We start from the raw sequence: 23,325 nt of genomic DNA, 5'->3' as shown, positions 1-23,325 counted from the left end.
ACCTGTTCAGGGACCTGCTTGAAAGAATCCAACGAGACACAGCCCTAGAGAGAAGAGAGCTCCAGGAGAGGTAGCTGTTTTTCAAGGATCACCTTCTTCAGGCTCAAGAACTGTCCATCCCAATGAGCAGGAAATGAAGCAGAGAGGCAGCAGGGAGTCTGCATGGGTGCATGCTGAAATGAACTGAGCTGCTGGGCTCAGAGGATTGTCATCAGGGGTACAAAGTCCAGGTGGATGCCAGTCGTTAGTGGTACTAACTACTAGTTAGTAGTTAATATGGGGGTGCAATGCTATCTAACATCTTCATTAATGACCTGGATGATGGGACCAAGTATACCTTCAGCAAATTTGCATGCAGCACAGAACTGAGGTGGGTGGCTGATGCACAACCTGGTTGTGCTGCTGTTCAGAGGAACATTGAGCGACCAGAGAAATGAGCCAGTAGGAATCTCCATCGGCAATTCAGAACTTCATACCAGCAGCACTTTTACACGAGGGGCTGAAAGGAGACAAACGTTTCGACATGCCAGTTTTGTGCTCTTTTTGAGGCAAAGCCAGAAGCAGGCAGCCCAGAAAGCCAACAGCAGCACCCCGAGCTGCACCCACACAAGGCACTTGGGGCAGCTGCAGGCTCATGAAGTTCAGCAAAGGGAAGTGCTGAGTCCTGCTCCTGGAGAGGAAGAACCATGTGCACCGGTACAAGTTGTAGTTGACTGGATGGAAGTCAGGTTTGCAGAAAAGTACCTAGATCGCTATGTCCAGTTTTGGGCCCTAGGAAAGGGACACACAGATGAGTAAGGGACCAGAGCATCTGATGTATAACAAGAGGCTGAAATTGCTAGAAGAAAAGCTGAAGGGGATCTTATCAATCTCATCAGGGAAAGTAAGGAAGGTGGAGCTGTATGCTTCTCAGTGGTGCTTGGTAAACAGGGTGAGGATTAATGGGCACAAACTGAAATACAGGAAATTCTATTCAAACATAAGACTTTTTTTTTTTTTTTTTTACTGTGAGGGTAATCAAATACTGCTATGACTTGCCTGGATATGTTGTGGAGTCTCCATACACAGAGATAATTAAACCTGACAGGACAGAATCCTGCTCTAGTTGACCCTCCTTTGAGCATGGGAATTGTAGATGATGATCCCTTCTGACCTCAAATATTCTATGATTCCGTAAGACAACTACAGATATTTTGTATAGGAATTGGAGGTATAAAAAAAAAAAGAGTTAAATATTTCCTTGTGATGATTACAGTAAGTATGCAACAGAAAGAAGGAACTAGTTATGAGAAAATGGGGGCCTGGCTATGCTGGTGGGACGCTGTATTTAGTTGTAGTGTAATCTATTTATCCAGGTTTCAGTGTGGTGCCAGTTACAAACACTGATTCTCTTGATAGATCTAAAATACGGATTATTTTTTTCTAAGCCACATCATTTCATCAGAGGATTTTATTGTGTAGATCTTGTCAATGCAGCACTGTGTACAGCCTATTTATATACAATAGCACAACAGCATGCTGTGGGTAAGACTACAGGGAAAACATTGTCCTAAGTTATGTAAGCCTAATGATGTAAACATTGACTATTACAAACACAAACAAAAATGTATGAATCAAGCAGTGTTTTAAGATTCTGAGCAATTACTATTTGCTTAATATTTTCAGATTTCAGAAAATTTTTGATCAAGAGGCAAAACAAGATGTGGTTTTTGACAGCATTGCCAAACCAGTGGCAGAATGGTATGTTGTTCTTGCAAGTAATCGGGGTAACACAGGGTCAAAAATAGCTTTCACTGTATTACTTGGAGGAGAGCTGGCAAGTGTTTGACCCACTGTTGTAGAAGCGTATTGACGTTTTAATTTTTCTAAATACTGACATATCTGAATCGGGGAGGTTCTATGTGTGGTAATATTCTATCATAAAATCCTGCTGTTGCTCTTGTTGCATAGACATAGAAATCCATGTCTCATTAGTTTTTTGTCTATAATACAAGCTCACGGTATTGTGTTAGAAAAGTATTTTCAATATAGTTCCATGAGTCACAGAATGGTTAGTGTTGTGTAAAGGGATGCCTGGAGGACATTTGGTCCAACTCCCAAAAGGGATAAGCCTAACAAAAATCTTCTCTCCCTGTTTCATTGACTAGATACCCCTGAGAACCAGCGTCTGTGGCTATATTCTCAATTTTTGCTCGTTATTACTGTCTTAATGTATAAGGTGGTGATTTTTGCAGTATATGTATTTTTTTCTCCTACATATAGTAATCAAATGATTCTTATTTCAGAGTTTGGAAAGGCAAGTGTTTAAGACTGGTGTAGAAGGCTTCTTTACTCATTGTGTGGATTGAATGTCACTCTCAAGCAGGTGGATTTTCTAATATTCCGCTCTCTGTGTTCAGCTTAGGCCCACATTGCTGAAGTCAGTACTAGTTTTCTGCTGCAGGAAAACAGACATCCTCAATTTGATACTTTAGTCTTTCTCATATTGTTCCTTGGGTGTAAAAACATGCTTAACTCTTTATAATTCTGTTTTCCTGATTTTTCAAAATGCTCTTTTTTCGATCGGTTTTCTTCTTAAAAGTCCCGCACAAAACAGGAAGGAAATTGACAGTGAAAATGAACAGCCAATGAAATTGAATCTTTACTAGAATAAGATAAATTCACTTTATTTTTTTCTATTCTTTGATGGAAAATGGATTTCTTTGCATACCTGACTATACCATGTATAGCTTTTGGTTAACTCATTTACTTAAAATATTTATGGTTTTAACGATGACTGCAGGTAAAAACTTACATATCTTATATAATTGTGCTTGGAAAGAGAAGGGTTAAAACTCCTTGTTGTACACTACAGATTGAATTATCCTCATTAAAACTCATAGAATCAAAGCTAACTAGCAACAGACAGACTTTTTTTTTTCCCTCTGGAGTGGAAAGAAAATATTCACTAGAATATGGAAGAGTTTTTTCCAGTTCTAATTTACCTATTTAGAGCTCCAACAAACATGAATTTGTAGTGTTTTCCTTTATTTCAGTGTTGACAGATACGAGATTTCTATACATCTATTTGATCCATTATATAGACTTTAATTTTGGTTTTTTTGTAGATTCTAAATACTTAAATGCTATTGAAATTAATCATGTTTAGGCGTACAATTATGTCCAAATGGCTGTCTTTATCTTTAATGCTAAAGTTGATTACACATCCTTAACTGAATCAAGAACATGTTGAGATCTCTGAAGGTTAAGGTGTTAAGGCTTATATTCAAAATAATGTGTTTGTTGTTACTGATTGATAATGCTGAAGGAAAATGTTGCTTGTGTTTTTAGGTTATACCTGAAGTATATTCCTGTTTCTCATCCTTTTCCTTCTTTTTTTTACCGTTATGTAGGCAAAAATATGTATTTGGACATGTAATCGTAGTCATGAAGTTCCTTGACTAACGGAGTCCTTAATTTTTGCTGAAATGTATTTTACTCTATAGTTAATGACTCAATTTTCCTTTCCATTGTGGGACAATAAGAATCATACTGTTACTTCGATAGACCACAGACTTTCGTAACAAAATTGTCATTCTTACTTATTTCTTTCTAAGTCGACGTTCTCTTCCAGGGAAAAACTGTTGAAAATGCATTCATTTTGGATGTTGGAGTTACTTTAAGTGAATACTTTTTGTCTGCGTATTGCCAGGGAAAAGTAGCAGGAAAGTATCAATGAAATAGTTCAGTGATATTTTGAGGCTCTTCGCCATGAATGCTTGCAGTGATGAGAAAACTCATTTACACACTTGAATGCTCAGAAAAGAAATCTTGGGCATGGTTTAAATTAGAAACAGCAATGTAGTGTTCAGGACTCTAAAATCTTTCTAGTTTGTTCTTGGATGGATGAAAATTGGATGCAACTTTTTTTTTTCTTTCCCCTCCCGTTTAAATTTGCTTTCTTTGATGTTGGGCCACTGCTTTTCTCTTTAAATCCAGTTACATTGTCATCCCGCCTGTGGTTTCACAGAGGCACCAGACATTAGTTCATTTAATTTACTTCTTTAGTCAAAAGTGGCAGTCTCTGTAAACCATTATAAGCATGTGATTTGCTTTATTTTTTTATTATTATTATTCTGTTTTGCTAACGCTTGAGTCATCTCTTATTTGGTTTCTTTTTTTCCCTTCCTGTTCTTCCCTTTTCATTTTAAATTTATATTCTTGGGTTTTTTTTATTTTTTTTGTGCAGAGCCAACTTTAAGAGGCAGCACTAGCTCTTTGACTTTCTCAAAAGATGAGGAAATAAATAACATCCTTTTATAGTTTGCTAACAGTTAAGCATTGCTCTAGTTCAACAACAGAACCAGAAAACAGAAAGTTTCTCATAGTGCTTCAAATGTCAGTGTGATGAATACAATCAAATTATGTGGAAAATCATAGTGCTTTTCAATTAGTTTTGTTTTCAGTTCTGATATGGCTGATAATTTATGTTGGCTTACTAAAGAATAATATTGAAATGTTTCTTTTCAGACATAATCATGGAAATTAGAGACAGTCAAACTATTTCTAGCCTAATAGTAGTCACCTATGTTTTTTAAAAAAAAATCTTATAGCTTCCATGATAATGTTCTTGTTGCTGCACATTTAAGTTTCTTCTGGTGTTCTATATTTATCTTAAGAACTGCTGATTGTATATGCAACCTACTGCCCTTTACTGTTTTTTCCTTCTGCCGCTTATTCATACAGAAAATGCAGTAAAAATATAATGTTTTTAAGCAAAATAATGTTGGCTATATTTTGTAATGCATTTCTTAGCAGTTTTTAGAAAATACTTTACCAGTAATTTAAAATGTTTGGAAAACATTTGAATTGCTAGATTGTCTTGAAATGCAAAGCCACAGAGTATAAACTAAACATCACACCAGGACATTACTAGCTATACTAAGTATGCTTATAGAAATTCTCCTTTGCTTTTCTGTTACTATAATTTTCCTTTCTTCGTGTGTAAGTTTGTGAATAAAATAATATAACAAAAGTATTTGGACTTGCTGTCATTTTTTTCTGTCCTCTCTCTAACACCTCAGGGATTTATGTTTAGCTAGGTAATCAAGGAAAATAATCTCTCTGCAAGTTTCTCCAAATTAATGGAGCTTCAATCAGTAAAAAGGATGCTAATTTTCTCTCAAACTCTACATTCCTTTTGACTGTCTAATTCACACTAATTTAGACTAATGCTGAATTTGCTTTACTTTCACAGACTTCAATAGGGTTTTATATTAATAATCGCTCTGAAATTTGAACTGTTAGATGAGAAATTCCTTGAAACATGAAATCTGACTGAATTTACAAGATTCTGCAATATATAACTTTTTTCCAAACAAAATGTTTCTGTATAAATTGTGACCTCTTGTATTGAATGTAGTAGAGTACAAGAAATTCAGAGATTCTTAGATAATGTAGGTTCTTATTTCTGAATTTTTATGGTTCTTCATTACTTTTAAAACTAATTGTGTGGGACAGATACAAGCCACATATTTGCATCTTTTTATGGTAATGGGAACATTTTCTTTCTGTTTCTAATAAAAGCCCTTTTCATATATGGTACCTTAACATGAATTTCACCTAGCAAAGAGATGTGGAATTAGTGGGGATATTCCTCTGATATTATGTAGACTGCAGACTATTTCATGCTTCCAAATCAGATGCAATTTGTAGTTGTCTTGTAATGTGGACCTTATATTGGGTGTGGACACGTGAAACATGTCAGATATTTAAAACAGTTTCAATACCATTAGTCGTAAGAATACAAGCTATCTTCAGGAATAAGGCAAAATATAATTGCAGGAAATATGTCGTAGGAGAACAGAAAGTAAAAGGCATGATTATTTACTTATTACGTAATAGTCAGAAATCACCATCAAATTGGATATTCATTGTTTTGCATCAGAAAACTTAGTAAGTCATATTTTCCTCCGAATAAATTGAACCTAAAAAAAAAAATTATATATGTAGAACTCATTCTCTTGAGGGGTCAAATTATGCACTTTTTTTTTTTTAATGAGACTTGAAGTAGATAATAGCTTCCCTACCTGTATCTCCTGGTGCTTCACTGGGGACATAGTGCATCTTCTAAGGAACATAATTCAGACTAAACTTTCTTATTTGGACTCATCTTACCTAAGCAAGATTTTGGAATGGCTATATACATTAATTCATCTATGTCCCTGTCCCACCAAGCTGTATTCTGATGCACAGTCTTCTCTCATATGAAATTTCTTCTACTGGAAATGCTAATGCTTCCTTATGAGAAGGGCAAAGTATTTTATTTCCATTCTTTGTTGCATCAGTTTGAGTTATTTCAAGTCTCTGACTAGTCTTAATTATAAGCAAGGAATGAGAGAAAGAAAGTTAAATCGTCTCAGAAAAGAGCAAGTTGTGTGGACTGTCTATACTTCAAGGTTGTATTTGAAAGTACTGGCAAATAAAAGTAGCATCATCAGTAATATACATTCACTTCACTTTTTTCTTGTATAGTGCTTTTCCACATTACTGCCTACTAGATTTTTATATACGTATGGAGAAAAGGTGTCTTGCATTAACAAGCACCTTCAGAATGGATGAAATTTCAAAAAGAGATTATGGAGGTAGTCCTTCAAAACTGGCTGACCCTAACCAGGAGATGTAATGTGCTATGTGATCCATCTGTAGTCCTCTATCCTGAACAATAAAAACATGGAGAAGCTAGTTATGTAGCTTAAGTGGGACAGTTGAAAGAAATATCAAATTTCAGAATGAAATGATCATAGATTATGAGACAACATTTGCTGAAGTGTTTGTTTTTATGAAGAAAAAGCAATTTACATATCACTTACAAATTGTGCTAAGTTATCAAGACAGTCCACTTTTAACTCAGTAATATCAGATATCCAGGTAGCGTGTTAGAAATCTGCCTGTTGTGATATGAAGAAATTTCTTTCTGAAAAGAATACTCGAGGCCAAGACTCCTCAAAAATAGCAGCAGTAATTGGCTACCACATTAATCTGATGTAGACTAACAAAATTTAGCTATGCTCCCTATGGAAATAATAAAAAAAAAAAGTTTCATTAGTGTTAGGGAATAGGAAGTGCCCAGTGTATTCTATCTAGACCACTTTATTTTAAAATATTTTATAAAAACCTTAAGCACCAAAAAATCCTCAACTAAAGATGAGAAATGTCTCCTAAAACAAATGTCAGATCTTCGGGGGCTCACGTTAATTTTAAGTGTTCTCATACAAATGAAAGAGTTGTTGAAATTGAGTATTTTTCACAAGTCTTTTGGATATGTGTAAAGTATAGGATGTTGTTTCTCCACTATTTTTACCCACATTCCTTCTCTCTTCTGTCCTCCCCTTTGCTTTTTGATCAGATGCAGCATGTTGCTTCTGCTCTGTAGATAGTGTTGGCTGGTACGACAGGTTGTTGAGTGTCGTAGCTGGAAAAAATAATTGCTTCCAATACAGTGAGCTCATGAAGACAGTTTTAGTATTGAGATGTCAATAAAATGTCAGCTCATTTAAGTCATGATGCAAAATGATTGAATAATTAAAATCCTGGAAGACCCATGTGATACAAGTCACTTTACCTGCTTTTTAGTCCTGGCCCAATGTCTCCCTAACCAGGTTAAAATCACTTGCTATTATCAACGTGATACAACAGCTAGTAACAGCATCAAAGCTGGCATTTTCATAAAGACTTCTTAAATCTTCATGCTAATATGATTAAAATGAAGAACGCCTAGGAAAACAACTGTGCTTTATTAGTAGTTGTTTGCTTTCATTTGTTTGCTTCTGGTTTGTTTGTTTTGTTGTGGTTTTTGTTTTTGTTTTCCTGAAATGTTGATGAGATGTATTAGACCTTATTATTTGTGGATTTTGTGGAAGGTGGTCATTGTTTACTAATTAAATAATAGGCTTCTATGACCAAGTAGTTACTTTGACCCCATTGTGTTTGTGACGCAGTGGCTTGGCTAACCTGCACTCAGGCATGCAGCACAGCTGTATTATTGCCAATGTGGGTAGCTTACGTACGAAAATATCCAATATAATCTATATACAGTGAAAGGACACTTACTTGTTGGTTGTAAGCTAGAAATAAAAATAGCTTAAAATATCCCCTAAATTGAGAAATTGGAGCAGGAATGGTTGTAGTTCTTGAAAGTGATTACAAGTATGAGGCAGCAAAAAGTAAAAAAAAAAACAAAACAAAACAAAACAAAAAAAAACTTCATTGTTTCATCTCTAACAGCTATTAGTCGTGTTTATTTTGGCTTAAATTGCAGTTTAGACTTGTTCAAGAACGCTGCTTATTGTAGGCTACAATTTGATAGGTTTGATCCAGAGTATATTTGTGTCATTTATCTTCTGCAGTGCTTAGGGTGAAATTTTAAATATATTTATGAATTTCAGTTAAAATAGGACACAGCTTGCTATCTTAGGAAATCTCTTTTGCAATTTCTGAGGAAACGCTTGCACCAGGGTCTCAGAAACACAGTTACATGCACATTTGGAAATTGGTGCTATTTTTGAAATATGAGGAATTACCAAAGCAGATTTGTTCCATAAATCTGGCAAAAGCATAAAGGAAAAAAAGGCATTCTGAGATACTTTGTTTATTTTAATTGCAAAGAACTTTAATCTGACCTCCAAATGATAGAAGATACCTAAATGCTGAATCTTTGTAAAGACAAATCCTCCCTGAAAACCGCTTTTCCAGATCCTGCAAATTAAATTTGTTCTTCTTTTTATCATAAATATCATGCTGTGAGTTGGTTTTGCCAGGGTTATACTGATATGCTTATATAATTATTTATTTTATGTGTAAAATTATTGTGAATTAAAGTTTTCTGGGACAGGAAGAAGGAAAGAGCAGTATTGGTAAAATATTTAAGGCAGCAAGAACTGAGGGCTTAGAAAATATAAAGATCAAAGTGTTTTCCACTTTTTTTCAGTATTCTAATGTTTTCATAGCTGTTGAATGATCACCCACCTTTATATTACCAGTCACTTAAAATGAAGTTTCAGAACTCAGGTTAAAATAATAGTAGGAATCTGAAATAAACTAGTGAAAGCAAAGTAATTCATTTTTAAAACTGTGACTTGTTTCTGATTCCTAGGCATTTCTCTTATCTATATATAAACACTCACAGAATTTAGTCTTTATTTAATAAGGCCTCTTCTCATTAAAGCTTTTAAATTTTTTTTATTTATTCAAATTATTGACTTAGTAAAAAACCTTTCACTTTGAACTTTTTCATTTTAAAGCAAAACAATAATAAAACTGACAGATGTCTTAAACACATCTGCATAAGTGATCTTTCTAATCCTTTTGAAGACTGGGAGGTATGTCTTGCCATAGAAATTGTCAGAGCAGGCAAAGCTCTTTGCTTAGGCTTCGTATTTAGTGTTGCTGTGATGGCTTTTGGTGTTCCGGATAGGCTTCATCCACCAATTGCCAAGAAGAAATTTCAGCGTTTGTCTCTAATATCTGCTAATGTCAAAAGCTTGAGAATAAGGTCACTATTTCCTCAGCTTTTTTTGTAGTGAATTGAGATTTGGGGTGACAAAAAAGGAATCAAAATGCTCTGAATTCCCTGAGAAAGGCTGTCATATTGGTGGTTATAAACGGATGCTTTGAGACTGATCTGAACTAAAGCAGAGTTTTGGCATGTTTTTAGGGATTGGTAAGGACTGTTTACATTTTCCTTCCACTGATGATGCTTTTGTGTGAATTATGCCTACTGCTAACATACTCTCTTAAATTCATATACTTAGGTTGGAAGGGATCTCTGTAGGTCATCTGGTTCAGTCTCCTGAGTGGAGCAAGACTAGCTTCGGAGTTAGATCAGGTTGCTCAGACCCAGTAGAGCTTTGAAAATATCCAGAGACGGGTATTCTACAATGCATTTGGGCACCACTTCCAGAGCTTAACTGCTCTCACTGTGGAGAACATTTTTGTTATACCCACTTGAAATTTCCTCTTGTACAGCTTGTGACCACTGCCTCTTGTTCTACCACTGTAAGCCTCTTCTCTGTGATGATCCATTATGTAATGGAAGAAGACAATTAGGTACGTGTATGGTCTTCTAATCTCCAGACTGACAAAAACAGCTTCCTCAAGCTTCCCCTCGAGTTATGTGCTCCAACCTGAACAAACTTTGTTCTGTCAAGCTCTCTCCAGTTTCTTTATAGCATTCTTCTTGGATGCTATACATCCTTCTTCATTTGACAGTTCATTTTATTATTTTTTTAAAAAATCTTGTAGTTTCATGCTAACTGTTGTGTTTGATTCAACAAAATGTACTCGGTGTAACAGCAGAGGAAGCAGACTTCTTTGTTATACTTAGGCGCAAACCAGCCTGCAGTCATATTAACAATGAACACAGAAACAAATGAAAAGTTCTGTGTTCATAAACTTTAAATAGAACAAATGATCATCATGGTAAATTAAAACAAAATGTACTCAGAAAAGCCAACCACAACAAAACAACCTCAGTCTGCTTTCAACCTCTGTCTGCTGTCACAGGGTTTTATGCTGCTCTTTATATTGTCTCAGATACTCAAGGACAAAGTACTAAATGCTATTTTGAACTGCTGTAGCTACCCATAAATTTTCAAGCTCCTGCTTGAGGAGTTTTTCACTTAAGGAATGTTAACCAGTTGTAAACATAATGGATCTATCAATTTAAGTACAATTGCTTGTATGAGTTAGACTTCTGTATCACGCCTTTCATTTAGGAATTATGCATCTTCCAGGCGTAAGGTATGTCTGCTGAGTGACTGAAAACATCAGTACATATCTTTGTAACAGAAATTTATTTAAACAGGGATCTAAATTGAAATTTCTAACAAAAAGTTAATTTCTCAATGTGCATAGTTTTTAAATTGCCACTAATTATGACTAAGTTAGAGAGTTCAAGTTAACTAATAACTGAGTAAGAAAACTTGAGGGAAAAAAACAATGTGGCCTTGCTCTCTTTTAACTATGTTCATAGATCGGTTTGTACTACAAAGAGGAGTGATAATTGGTACAGAATTGTACCATCAGCTTTTGCTTAGCAAGGGAAGAGGCAGGGTCCCTTAAAATAATCAAAAAAACAATAATTCACTGTCTTGTTTTCACACAGTTATATAATCTAGTCTAATAAAATACACTACATCTCTTTAAAATAGATGTTTTTTCTTATATCGTTAGACCATCATAGTTTGAGGTACAGTGTTATAGCACTGGTTTAACCTTCAGTCTTATTGGTTGTCTTATATGTAATGGCCATTTCATATCAACTATTTTTTTCTCTACACTGTGGGTTTTTAATGACTGTCTTGCAATTGATAAGGGGACTTCTTTAAAATAGCACAGGTTCAATATTTTATCAATGATTGATTTTTTTTCCCATCAGTTTCTTGAAGTCCAAATGGCAGAAGACAAAACATGTTATAACTCTATTTCCATAAAGCCGAAATTTGTTTACTTGAGAAGGTGTCGTTACATAAGCTTTTGTATAGCACATTTAAGGCAATTAAACAGTATTAAGGTTGTGCTGAAATAGAATAATTAAGGGACATTTACTTCAGCTTCCCACTTGCTTTTTTACGTCTCTTCTCCAAAGCAAGACAAGTATTAAAACTAAAGACTATTCCAAATTAATGGAAAAAAAATCTCAAAACTTTTTTAGAATGCATATTGGGAGTTCTTAAAGTACCAGAAGTGCTTTTGATACATGACAGATATGTTTAAATACTGTAGTGGGTTTAGGTATTTACACCAGCAAAAACAAATCTGCATCAAATTGTCCCACACTGTGGATCTCACCTAGAACTCAGTGAGATTATTGGAAAGGTGGTCATTGGCTGGAAGGAGCTTTGGTTCCATGGTCTTGCTATATAGTACTTCAGAGGAATCTTTTTCAGTGTACTCTCTAAACCTCTACTGGTTATTTCAGTATTCTGTTTTTTTAAATATTGAAAAGTATTACCATTTCTGTCTCAAAGATTGTTAGTGTGGAAGAATTTCACAGTAGTGTGTCACAGGTTGCAGGTAGAACTTGAAAATGTTTTGCTTGTCCCATGACAACATGCTAAATTGTGTTACCATCCTAACATATGGTTAAGCTTATATAGCAGTGTGATCAAGTTAATCTCCTTGGTCAGTTTTGTGCTTAAACTACATTTTATTTGAAAAAAGTGTGATTTCAGTTGTGTGGTATAGGGAGGACATATTTGTGTTTAAAAAATGCTGCTGATCAACTTTGTAAGGTCAAGCATAAGCTTTTGTAATCATAAAAACCAACAGCAGTTTTTCAGTGCTTAACTAGAAGAGATGCATTCAGTTCTTAGAGTAAAATGTAAGAAAAGATCTAACTCTTTTCCGTGTTAAAATCATCTTGAAGTGAACATATAATTACATTGGAAATAATATTTCAGAATAAAAGAAGACTTAAGACTATAGTAAAACAGTATTCCTTCAAAAATTATGGGTTGCTTGCCCACTCTTCATGTCATTATTTCATTAAAATTGGTATTAGCTGTTGATACTGTCAACAGTTTTCTTGTTGGTTCATTAATATTTCCTTTTTTTCCTAGTATTTTATCTTCTTGTAGTGAACGCTAAATTTACCCAAGTGTTACAAATGCATGTCTGCATGTTCTAGCATGTAAGAAAAATGAATTGTCTGAATTTGCTGACACAGTGAAACAAAGTTACAATTTGGACAAGTTTTGGTCATTGTATTTTAAAATCTATTCTCCTCTATAGTGGGCCTTACAGTTCAGAGCTTGATATTTATTATGAAAAAAAGATGACCCTCTAGGAACTCTGTCAATCACAACAGGAGCAACTTTACTGCAATACACCATAGACAGATTTCTCCAACAATATTTTAGCTAATGTGTCTGGAAGTAGTCCATGAACTTCTGAACAGGGAGCTGTACAACATTACATAAGTTCATGAAAGATCTTTTCAGCAAAGCTTCTCCTTGGATTATGCGTCTTTGATGTGTTTTGTTTGAAGTAGTTAAGAGACAATTTATTCAATAAAGTGTATCCTTAACTATGCTAAAACTCAGCTTCCTGGAGGGGGGGTGGGGGGGGGAAGGCAAAGTTATGCACGTTGTGATACAGGGGGGTTCTGGATATTGTGGACAGAGTGGGTATGAATGAAACTATCCTTCTAGTATATGATCTTTTATGTATGCATATTTTGAAGCCTTCAGAATATTGCCATCAATAACCATATCAACCCATTTACTTTGAAATGCTAAGTTTAAAAAAGTTTTGTGATTTGTGTTCAGAGAATCCTATGTGTGATGCATGCTTTGCCTGGGTGAGTAGACTTTGCAGAAATGTCAGAAAAGAGCAGCTGATTCTGTACAGCCTTTCCTAGTAGAGAATCAGGTCCAATACTGTGAAGGGACAGCTTTAATTTGCAGATGAGAATCTTTAAGGATCCTTTTGGATTATGGATTCAATTCTTTGTGGATGCTGTGTAGAAAATACACTTTTTCCTATTATCTCATAATGGTGAGATGGTGTTGCCAACTGTTTTAGGTACCTGTCATCATTACATTTCATGATGAAAGAGAAAATGTATTTTCAGCTCACTGTGCTAACTCTCAGCATGTGAGAGGCCTTTCACTTCATAAACAATTCCGCAGTGTAGTTTTTTTAAGTATAATGTTATAAGTGTCTAAAGGGGTATGAAGACTCATATGTTTTTATTTTCCTGAAGGAATTGTGCATCTTAGGTTGAAATTAATAAATGTCGATCTTAAAAATGCCAATCTTAAAAATTCTGAGCATTTAGTAAATAGATTTTGTTTTTTGATTTATCAATTGATTAGGTATTGGGTCACCTACATATATTGATACTATTTAATTGTAAAACTCCTTGGGACAACAAACTATAATTAGATTGATAAGGCAGTTCAGTATTTAACTTGAAAGTCTTCAAAGTGAAAAAGAGCAAAGTATACCCTTAACGAGTATTTGTGATGATAATAGTTACTCCATAAGCCTCATTGTTCAAATATCCTGTATTCCAATTGATTACAAGAAAAGTACCGTAAAAGAAGCATGAGTTAATAACAGCAGGCATGGGTTTTATATGATTTAATTCACAGGTACACATTCAGAGTTTTTACTAGTATTCAGAATATTATATACACGTTTGTGGTTACATCTTCAGTTTTTAAATTTGTTGATTCATAAACATATGTATGCGTAGACATAACCTTTAGTTCTGCTTAGTTCATAAGCTTCATTCTCTGTGACTGTTCCTCAACGGTTTTAATACGTTCTGAATGAAAGAAATGAGTGCTGTAAATCTGGACAGAATGCATTTTATATATTTATTTATATATATATGTACATACTACTTTACAATCCAAGATGAAAGTTTCTCTATATATGTATATACACAGTATATACTATGTATACTATATCAGTATATACTATGTGTACTAATATATACTATACTAGTCTCTATATACCATATAAAGTGTGTGTGTGTGTATATATATATATACACTTGTGTGTGTGTGTGTATATATACACTATATACTATATAGAGAGCCTTTCACCTTGGATTTTAAAGTGGAACTCAGCTCTGTATTCATAGCCAGCACCTTCATAAACCATATATGCAATATTAATATTTCTTATAATTGGACTACAGCAATACATTATTTACATTGCAAGGTCAAATATGTGAACATATCAATGTTTCCTGGAAAACAGTTCAGAACTGCACTGATAGACTGCAATATATATATGAATCAATTAAACTCACTGGCTTTTGTAAGTGTTTTGATAACATATGTAATTTGACACTTTATCCTATGTTTACATGTGTGGTGATCCTAATAGTGTTTTGTGAAGAACTGGGACCCTCGAGTTAATGATTTGCAACCACATCTTTACCACTTTTTATTTTGGCACTCATTGCAAAATACAGCTTTCTGCAGGAGCCATGTCATGGTAGTTGAAAAAATATACCTTTAACAACTTTAAAGAAGAGGAGAAGGAGTAAAAAGAAAAATGCAAGATCTAGAAGAGCCAAAGAACAAAGATGTAAAAACAGAAGAACAACTGTACTGAGTTAGACCAAAGTTTCATTAACCCTAGTGTGTTATCTCTCACACTGACTGTCAGTGTTTCAGAAAAAGACAAACAACAAAGGGTAAACATGTAGAGCTACTTTTATGAAATATTCTGTTAGCCTCTACTCAGTTGTAGTGTAGAGACTTTCTGAAACTGAGGTGACTTCTATGTGTATTAGCCACCAGAGGATTTCTTTTTCAGGAATTAGTCTAGTCTCTCCTGACGCCTGTGTGAACTTTTAGCATCCACAACATCCCATTGCAAAGAGTTTTGTAGCTTAACTACATTTTGCATGAAGAATCGTTTCCTCTTGCTTGTTTTGAACCTGCCATCTGTGAGGTTCTTTTGATACCCCCTACCTTCTGACAACTCATTACTGTCTTCAGTGTTCAGATTCTGTGGTGGTGGGCACTATAAATTCTTAAGATAAATGAATGAGGTGTTTTCTAGTAATGCTTGTTTTGATTTTTAACATCTGGAATCTAAAATCTATGTATACTCTGTCTTTGGGCAGTTTGGTCTTTGGGAGCAGATGGCTGTAGTTCCTTTCAGTGTGTTTCTACTTTTTTCTCTGTCATCCTACTATAATGGATTAAAATAAGCAATTTGGCAACTACTCAGGCCTTTAAATAAACTTTAATATGTTGGGGAGCCATTGCGTGTCTTGTGGCGCCAGACCAGCAGCTATCTATATGTGGTTCTCTTTCTCTTATGCAAGGGTTGTTTACCCCTTTTCATTTATAAACAAAATGCGAAGGAGTAATTTTAGCCTTTTGCTTTCTTCATGCAAAATTAGTAGGTCCTTAAGCATAGTAAATCAAATTCAAAGTAGATTTTGCCTCTGATAAGCTTTATCATGAAAACAATTCCTTATGGATTACTTCATGCCCTTTCAAATATATTTTGACTTTTTTATTATATTTTCTTTCATATATTTTCACATATTTTCTACATATATTTTCTCAAGATATACTGAAATTACTGTAGAAAAAAATCTGAGACGTAAATTTAGGAAAAGTTTTGTAAATGATGGCTACTGAAAGGAAGGAAAAAAGTCTGAGGTATTCTAATCTGACTTTATATTCTTTAGGCTGGTGTGACTTCTGGTTTAGTTAGCCGTCTGAATATTACAGTCAGTAACAGATTTCATCACTATTAAATTTTTAATTCTAATAATTTTTGATAATTTGGTCTTTTTTTTTCCTCACAGAGAAGTGAAAATTCAAAATAATTGTACTTTATCATTTATACCTTGTTGTTTATAATGTGTGTGTATATATATATATGTATATATGGTGTGTGAACAGGGTGAAGTATAAGATGTTAGAGAACTTTAAATATTTTTCAAGGTCAGGACACTTTACAATAATTAACAAGAAATAGGCTCAGAAATGTGGAAAAAGACTTTTAGTAATTCTATCTTTCAAGACATCTGTGCAAGGGAAGCACATGATAGTCAACTATAAGTATCAATAGCAATTTTAAACATATACATGAAATTTTAGTTTTAATATCAAGGGAAAATGAAATGTGTTTATATTTTACGTCAGCCCATCAAAGGGGCCTTACTTGAGAAAAATGTACTTCTCTTTTCACAAATGGTACAAGAAACTTTCTAAGAAATGCTGTATAATTCCTTCAAATTACACTGATTTATCAGTAGTGGAATCTAGATCACAATAATTTGGGAGAGTGCTTTCTGTTTGTTGCAATAAAAGAAAGGGCTTTTAACACAAAATCGGGACCAAATATGTTCTGTCATAACATGAAAGTTCTGTTTGGTCAGTCATGGCTGATGAGCTCCATGTCAGCTACAGCCAAGTCTGACATTTCCTTCTGAGCATGCAGCTGTACCACTATTCTTAAGCTTATCTACTGTTTGGTGGAAGTCAGGTTGAAGGGAATGGTGAGAGTATGGTGATTTACAGAGAAAAATATTTTAACTAGACTTTTGCTAGGCCTTTCTTCAAGTAAGAAATGTGGAAAAAGATTATCACATCTGAATGTCATTTCAGGCTATATAAATTCCATTGAATCTAGAATAAATAGTATGAAGTGTGATCCTGTATTACTGAAGACAGCTTCTATATATTTAAGAATTACTGTAAATTGTATTTTGTTTCTGTACAAAGTCGATTGTGGAAAATAAATTATGCCATAGATACTAATTCTCTCTTCTTTCTTACCATCCTGCAGTGCTTTGGCAGGATATAATGGTACTATCTTTGCCTATGGTCAGACAGGCAGTGGCAAAACTTTTACGATCACAGGAGGAGCTGAACGTTACAGCGATCGAGGCATCATTCCTAGGACTCTATCTTACATTTTTGATCAATTGCAGAAGGTATGGGACAATGTTTTCTGTTTATTTCTAATGCCTGGTGTATACATAATATTCTTTATATACTTTAGTTTATGTACTTTATATACTTTAGTTTATACTTTAATATGTAGCTATATTGCAGATGGCTGCTTTTATAATAGTGTTAGAGGAAGTCCTAAAATTATTGCTTCAGAAATGCTGAATAAAGCATCTAACTTGGCACGAAATGTTATGCAATAATAAATTGCTAGTAGTGTTGGTTATGTGCTTCATTGCAGTAGACTAAAAATCATAGGCATGAGTGAAGGTTTTTTTTCTAGTTTTTAAAACCATGCTATTTTACTTGGAGCAATATACGTTCAGATCACATAATCTGCTTTACTTGTCTTATCTTCACTGCTCTGCTCTGTTTTATGTATTGTATGCATTGCATTACACGCATATCATATAAAAATTGCTCTGACTTCTATGCAACTCTAAACCAACAATATTGTATAAAAGATGGGTTTTTTTCATTCTTTGTTACCTAATATATTTGTGCTTGAGTGATGCTCAAAATAAAATAGTTAAATGAATATTAAACATTTATAAATATTCAGTATATTTGGATGTTTGTGTTTTACTTATTAGATAAAATATATAATAGAATGATAATATTAGATACATCTAGTTATGAAAAAAATAGAAGCCAGTGATGCAGGATTCAAAAGAGAATAGAATTGTTCAGTTATCTGTGTCAATTTTCCTTGTCAGCTGTTTTCCCTTCAACTTCAGTTCTGCACTTGTATGGAATGTTTTTCTGTATGTGATATTAATAATCTGATTCATTCAATATAGTTGGCTAGAAAGTGGCCATATGTTAGGCCCACATCTTAACATAATTACACGTGTAATATATGTACATTATTATATATATATAATAATACATTACATCTTTACTTGTTATTATATATAAATAGTAAAAATGTCATGAACATTTATTATTATTGTTGTAATTATTCCTAATGCATTCTTTTCAAAACTGAAAAAAAAAATCCTTTAGTCTGTTTTTAAAACAGTATCACTACATAAATACTAGTTAACAGTGACTAGAAAAACACTTTCAAAGGTAATAAATTGTATTCTGAAAACGAGTTTTGCATGTGCTTTACACTTGACACTTCTAGTGGAGAAATAGTCACTCCACCTGTATAAATATGGATTCGGTTTCACAAAAAAGGGTTCAGCAGTAGTAACTACTAGATATAATTGTGTGTTTCTGTCTGTTCCTTTTTTTCCTCATCTTACAGTATTTCTCAGTGTTAGAGTTCTGTCCCAGTTATTTCTTAATGTTTTTCTGTTTGTTTTTTTTAAACACTCTACAGAAGATTTTCCTGCCAGTTGCTCAGTGCCACTGTTGTTTGATTGGTGAATTTAACATAACTGTTAGGGTGAAACATATGCCTCTAGTGTAAAGCTAAACCTAGGAGCTATAAATTTACTTTTTAGGTGAATCCAGTGATGTAAAAATGAATAGTGTGAATGGTACATTTCAACAACTGTAGTTGTGTCCAGCAGAAGTGGGGAGGGAAACAATAACGAGTCTCAAAATAGTTTTGTGATTACAGAAATTAAAATTCCTTTGCTAAAATTATAAGTGTAATAGTTGCACTTAAAATTAACTAAACTGATCATTGTACCCCACTGAATCTGAAATCTTGTACTCTTTTTCTTTGAATCAAAAAAAACAATTGTTACCTCCTGTGCAAAAAATTCATCGTGCCATGGAGGCAGAAAACTTGAGAGAGGGAGACACATGACCATAATTTAGCTTATGTTTCTTGTGCATTTACTATGCTCAGAAATGACAAATGAAACTTAATTTGGCAGCTTATTTATTTATGTACAGAAAACATGACAACAGTTGAGTTTTAGAGAAGGTAATAGTGACATTTAAAATACTACAAGTATACTGTAATGTTTCAACATCTAAAAGCAATAATAAAAACAAATAAATACAAATGAAAAAAAGCTACCTGAAATACTCCTTATTATCTAAGTTCCTTTTTGTAATAAGTAAATGATACTTCCCAACTAATAAACTTCCAGAACTCAAATAAGATGTTAGCAATAACATTTCTAAATGAATGATGAAGTTAAAATTAAGTTAGACATTCTGAATCTAATGTCTTCCAACTGGCCTGCAGCCTGCAGGTTGGAGGGAAAGTGTAAGTAACATATCCTAATTTTGTCATATATAAGGGAACTGTGCAAAGCAGTAATAACTAACTGATGGTGTTCCAGGCAAAACAGTGTTTTCCTAAAAGAATGTACATGTTTTACTTCTAACCAAAATATTGGAGAATAATTTTTTTGACGTTTTTATGCAATGAAATGAGTGAATAATGAAAAGGATGTGTCATCAATAAGCACACTGACGATAGTTTATGTTTACAAGATACTACATTTTCTTTTATTATGTGTAACAGTGATGTGAGCAAACACAGTCAATTGTTATCCTACAACCATAGGAGGCAAAGTGAAGAGAAGAAGAGAGAAATGTGTTTTCAATCTGGTATAATGTTTTGTCTGTTCACTTATTCCACCAGGCCAATGATTAATTTAAGATTAATTTTCACATTTTGACAAAAGTATTTAATTAAACAAATTTAAATATTTTTGATGTTAATATCACTCATTGATGTTCAATGACAGCCTCAAACACTGTAGTTTTGTACTCTACCATTCACCTAATACTGGTTCCAGTTCTTACTCATAAGGGATTATGTCTCAGTCTCATGAGTATGCCCTACCTGAGTAAGGGTTAAAAATATTGAGTAGTTTCCTTGTCTCTTTCAAAGTATGGCTTTGGCAGGTACATCTATGTAGCGTATTGCAAGTACACAGAGGTTTGTTCTTCTGTGAATTGAATTGAAAAAAAGCAGGCTGATCATGTTGCCTTAGACTTCCAGCTGCACTCACGCGACCTCCTCAAGAACTTCTGTTGTAGAAAGTGAAGAGGGTGACCTGGCAATTACAAGGAATATACAGTGTCAACACAGCCACATCCTTGTCCAACACTGCTTATGGAATAAAAACAAAATAGAATGAAAAATAACTATTTTTTGCCTTTTAACAAAAATAAATATGTTTGTGTTTCTATTTTCCGCCTTTTTTTGGAGGAAAAACTTTACTTAGTTGTGCCTCCAGTGATACTTCTGTCTGCCTGCTTCTATATTCTTGTGCTTGTTTTGTACATTTTCTTTCTTGGTGCTTCTTAAAGCACCACTCTTAATGTTTCATCTTGCCTTTTTTTTCATGCCTTTCCCTTGTTTAATTTCTGTTTATCTATAACCATGCTTTAGAAAGCGCTGATGTAGCAGAAGAGTCATCTGCCTCCTATCCTATCCCTAGATAGGATAGAACAGGATGAAGTGAATTCAGGGACAAAAAAAAAAAAAAAAAGCAAGACCTTTTAAAATTTTGCTTGGACTGAGACAGTGGGATTTGGAACCAAGGAACCAAAGCTTTTTCCCAAAATGAGAGGCAAATCAACCCCTCTGTTTTTAATAGATTATCTTTTTAATTTATTGTTCAGAAATTGTTATGATTTCTACAGCTTCCTGTTTGAACAGTTTCCTACTACATTTTTCCAACCATCTGTAGTGTATCTTTTTAAACAGTATTCCTTGAAATAGTGATCTGTCACTATCAATAAAAAAACTCACACAGGAAATAACTATTGAATGGAAATGAAAAGTTTGTATCTCAATGTATTTTGCAAAACAACTGTAGTAGATTGCTTTATAAAGCTGTGCTTTCACCATGGCTTCATCTGCTGAAAAACAGCGACTAATTTTCTTTTATTTTGGAAATAATATCCCATTATTTTGAGATTTAGGTAGCTCGGATTTGGCTCTGGGGCACAAGAAAATTCTGCATGTGAAATACGGTTGTGTTAAGTTGTATTTTGGCAATGTATTATACAGGAAAAAAAGAGGATTGGAGAGGGCAGCTGACCATATACAGCACTTAAAAGTTGTGATAAAGAGAGTGGAAAGCAGTATGTCACTGAAGTTTCTAAATTAAGTAAATCTTTTTCTTCTTGTTGTTCCTTTTTTTTTTTAAGAGTAGTCTTTTTACCCATAATATGAGTGTTTTACCTCTTTATAATAACATTCTTTTTTGTCATAGAAGTGAAAACTGGCATGTTACATGGTTCTGTAAGCAGGCTGCTGTGTTCTAAGTGTATACAGACTTCCATATGTATATGGAACCAATAAATTTAAACAGACTAAACTGGCTTCTAATCATGGGCATAGGGTTTTTTTTGCTGTTGCTTGTTTTTAATTTTTCTTTTTCTTCATCACCTTTTATGCCCATGGTAACAGAAAACACATAAGTATCATGAGTTGAAAATGTAAACCATACCTAGAAAAATAGAGAGACAATAAGGAAGCAACATAGAAGCTATAGAGTGAAGTTTGTCCTCTGGCCTAGCTCTTGCTCCTATTTATATCTCTTCCTCTTTTTTCACTTTTCTTATCCAGGATAACACCAAAATGTATACAACCCACGTTTCCTACTTAGAAATCTACAATGAATGTGGTTATGATTTGTTGGACCCAAGACATGAAGCTTCCAGATTGGAAGATTTGCCGTAAGTGACACAGCAGAGAATCAGCAAGAACAGTAACAACAGAAATTAGATGCCCTGTTGCATTGTTTGGGGATTTTATTTTATTTTTGAAACTGTGCTACTTCTCCCTGTGTTAATTAACTCAAAATACTTTATTTTTTTTCATTTTTATCAACACTATCTAAAGTTCGTTATTTTGTATGTAAATTGCAGTAAGTGAAGGTAAAACTTTAAAAAAAAAAAAAGTTAATATTATGCAGAAGAGATCTATGGCAGCCATTGGAAACAAGAGGTGCTTTCTCATGACATCCTTTCCCTTTATGTGGTATTCATTTGTGTGTGTGCTGTGGAGACGTATAAAAGGGAGTATTTCCTTGAAAGAATACTCAGGCCTTTTCCTTCAAGTTTAATTATTTTTCTAGATTGAGCAGTTATGAAATAAGGTAGGTAATAGATGGGAAAGGGCAAAGGGAACTCCAAAAGACATTATATTTACTTCAGGATGGATGATTGTTACAACAGTTTCCATTGACAAGATGCCAGCACTTACCAGTACTTGGATTAGGGCAGTAAATAAAGCTTGGTGGGTCATCAACATGTACGAACAGCAAGGTTAAAGACCTTACACTTTATAGGAAACTCAAAACTTACTCTCTAAGTCTCTAAGAAAAATTTATAACCTGTGTTATTCTTAAAATAACTCAGCAAATAGTAAATAGTATAAATAAGTGACTTGTTGACTACTTGCATTTGCAAATGCCCTGAAATAATGCTGAGAACCATAAACTTTCTTGCTCAGCATGATGATGACTGAAATACGTAAATAACAATTTAATCACTGCTGATACAAGAGCAGGAAGTGTACCGAGAACTGCCAATGGACCAATAACAGAAAATCAATGGAATTTTGTGTCATAAGAACTAATTACGTTATTAACATATTAAACTCATTTCTAATATATGCATATATAATATATTCCACCCAAAAGCTCCAGAATTGTTGTAATACTGTAATACTAGTCTGTTATACTTTTATGCAGCTTATAAAAGTTAATGCTATTAAATTATTCAGATTTATTAAATTATTAATTTAACTTATTTTTGTCATATTTTATTTTAACTCCTTCAATTTATTCATTTTATTAAATTGAAATTATTAAATTGAATTAAACTAAATTTGATTAATTTAATCACAACTTTATTTGAAACAATTCTTTGGGGTTACTTGCCCAAGAAAATATAAATCATTTTTTAAAACTAGATTCTGAAG

The 23,325-nt window shown here is 33.8% G+C and overlaps 1 protein-coding gene across 1 annotated transcript in view; it reads left to right on the top strand.

Moving 5' to 3' along the window:
• KIF6 (kinesin family member 6) overlaps positions 1 to 23,325 on the top strand; it is a 173,619-nt gene that overhangs the window by 3,692 nt on the left and 146,602 nt on the right. The window contains exons 3-5 of the mRNA XM_083828484.1: positions 1,666 to 1,740; positions 17,311 to 17,458; positions 21,967 to 22,076. Coding sequence (XP_083684610.1) covers positions 1,666 to 1,740; positions 17,311 to 17,458; positions 21,967 to 22,076 — 333 coding nt within the window. The remainder of the gene's footprint in view (positions 1 to 1,665; positions 1,741 to 17,310; positions 17,459 to 21,966; positions 22,077 to 23,325) is intronic.

This window comes from Anser anser (assembly GCF_964211835.1).
Source record: "Anser anser genome assembly, chromosome: 3".
NCBI lineage: Eukaryota > Metazoa > Chordata > Aves > Anseriformes > Anatidae > Anser > Anser anser.
This window is presented reverse-complemented; position numbering and strand designations above follow the sequence as displayed.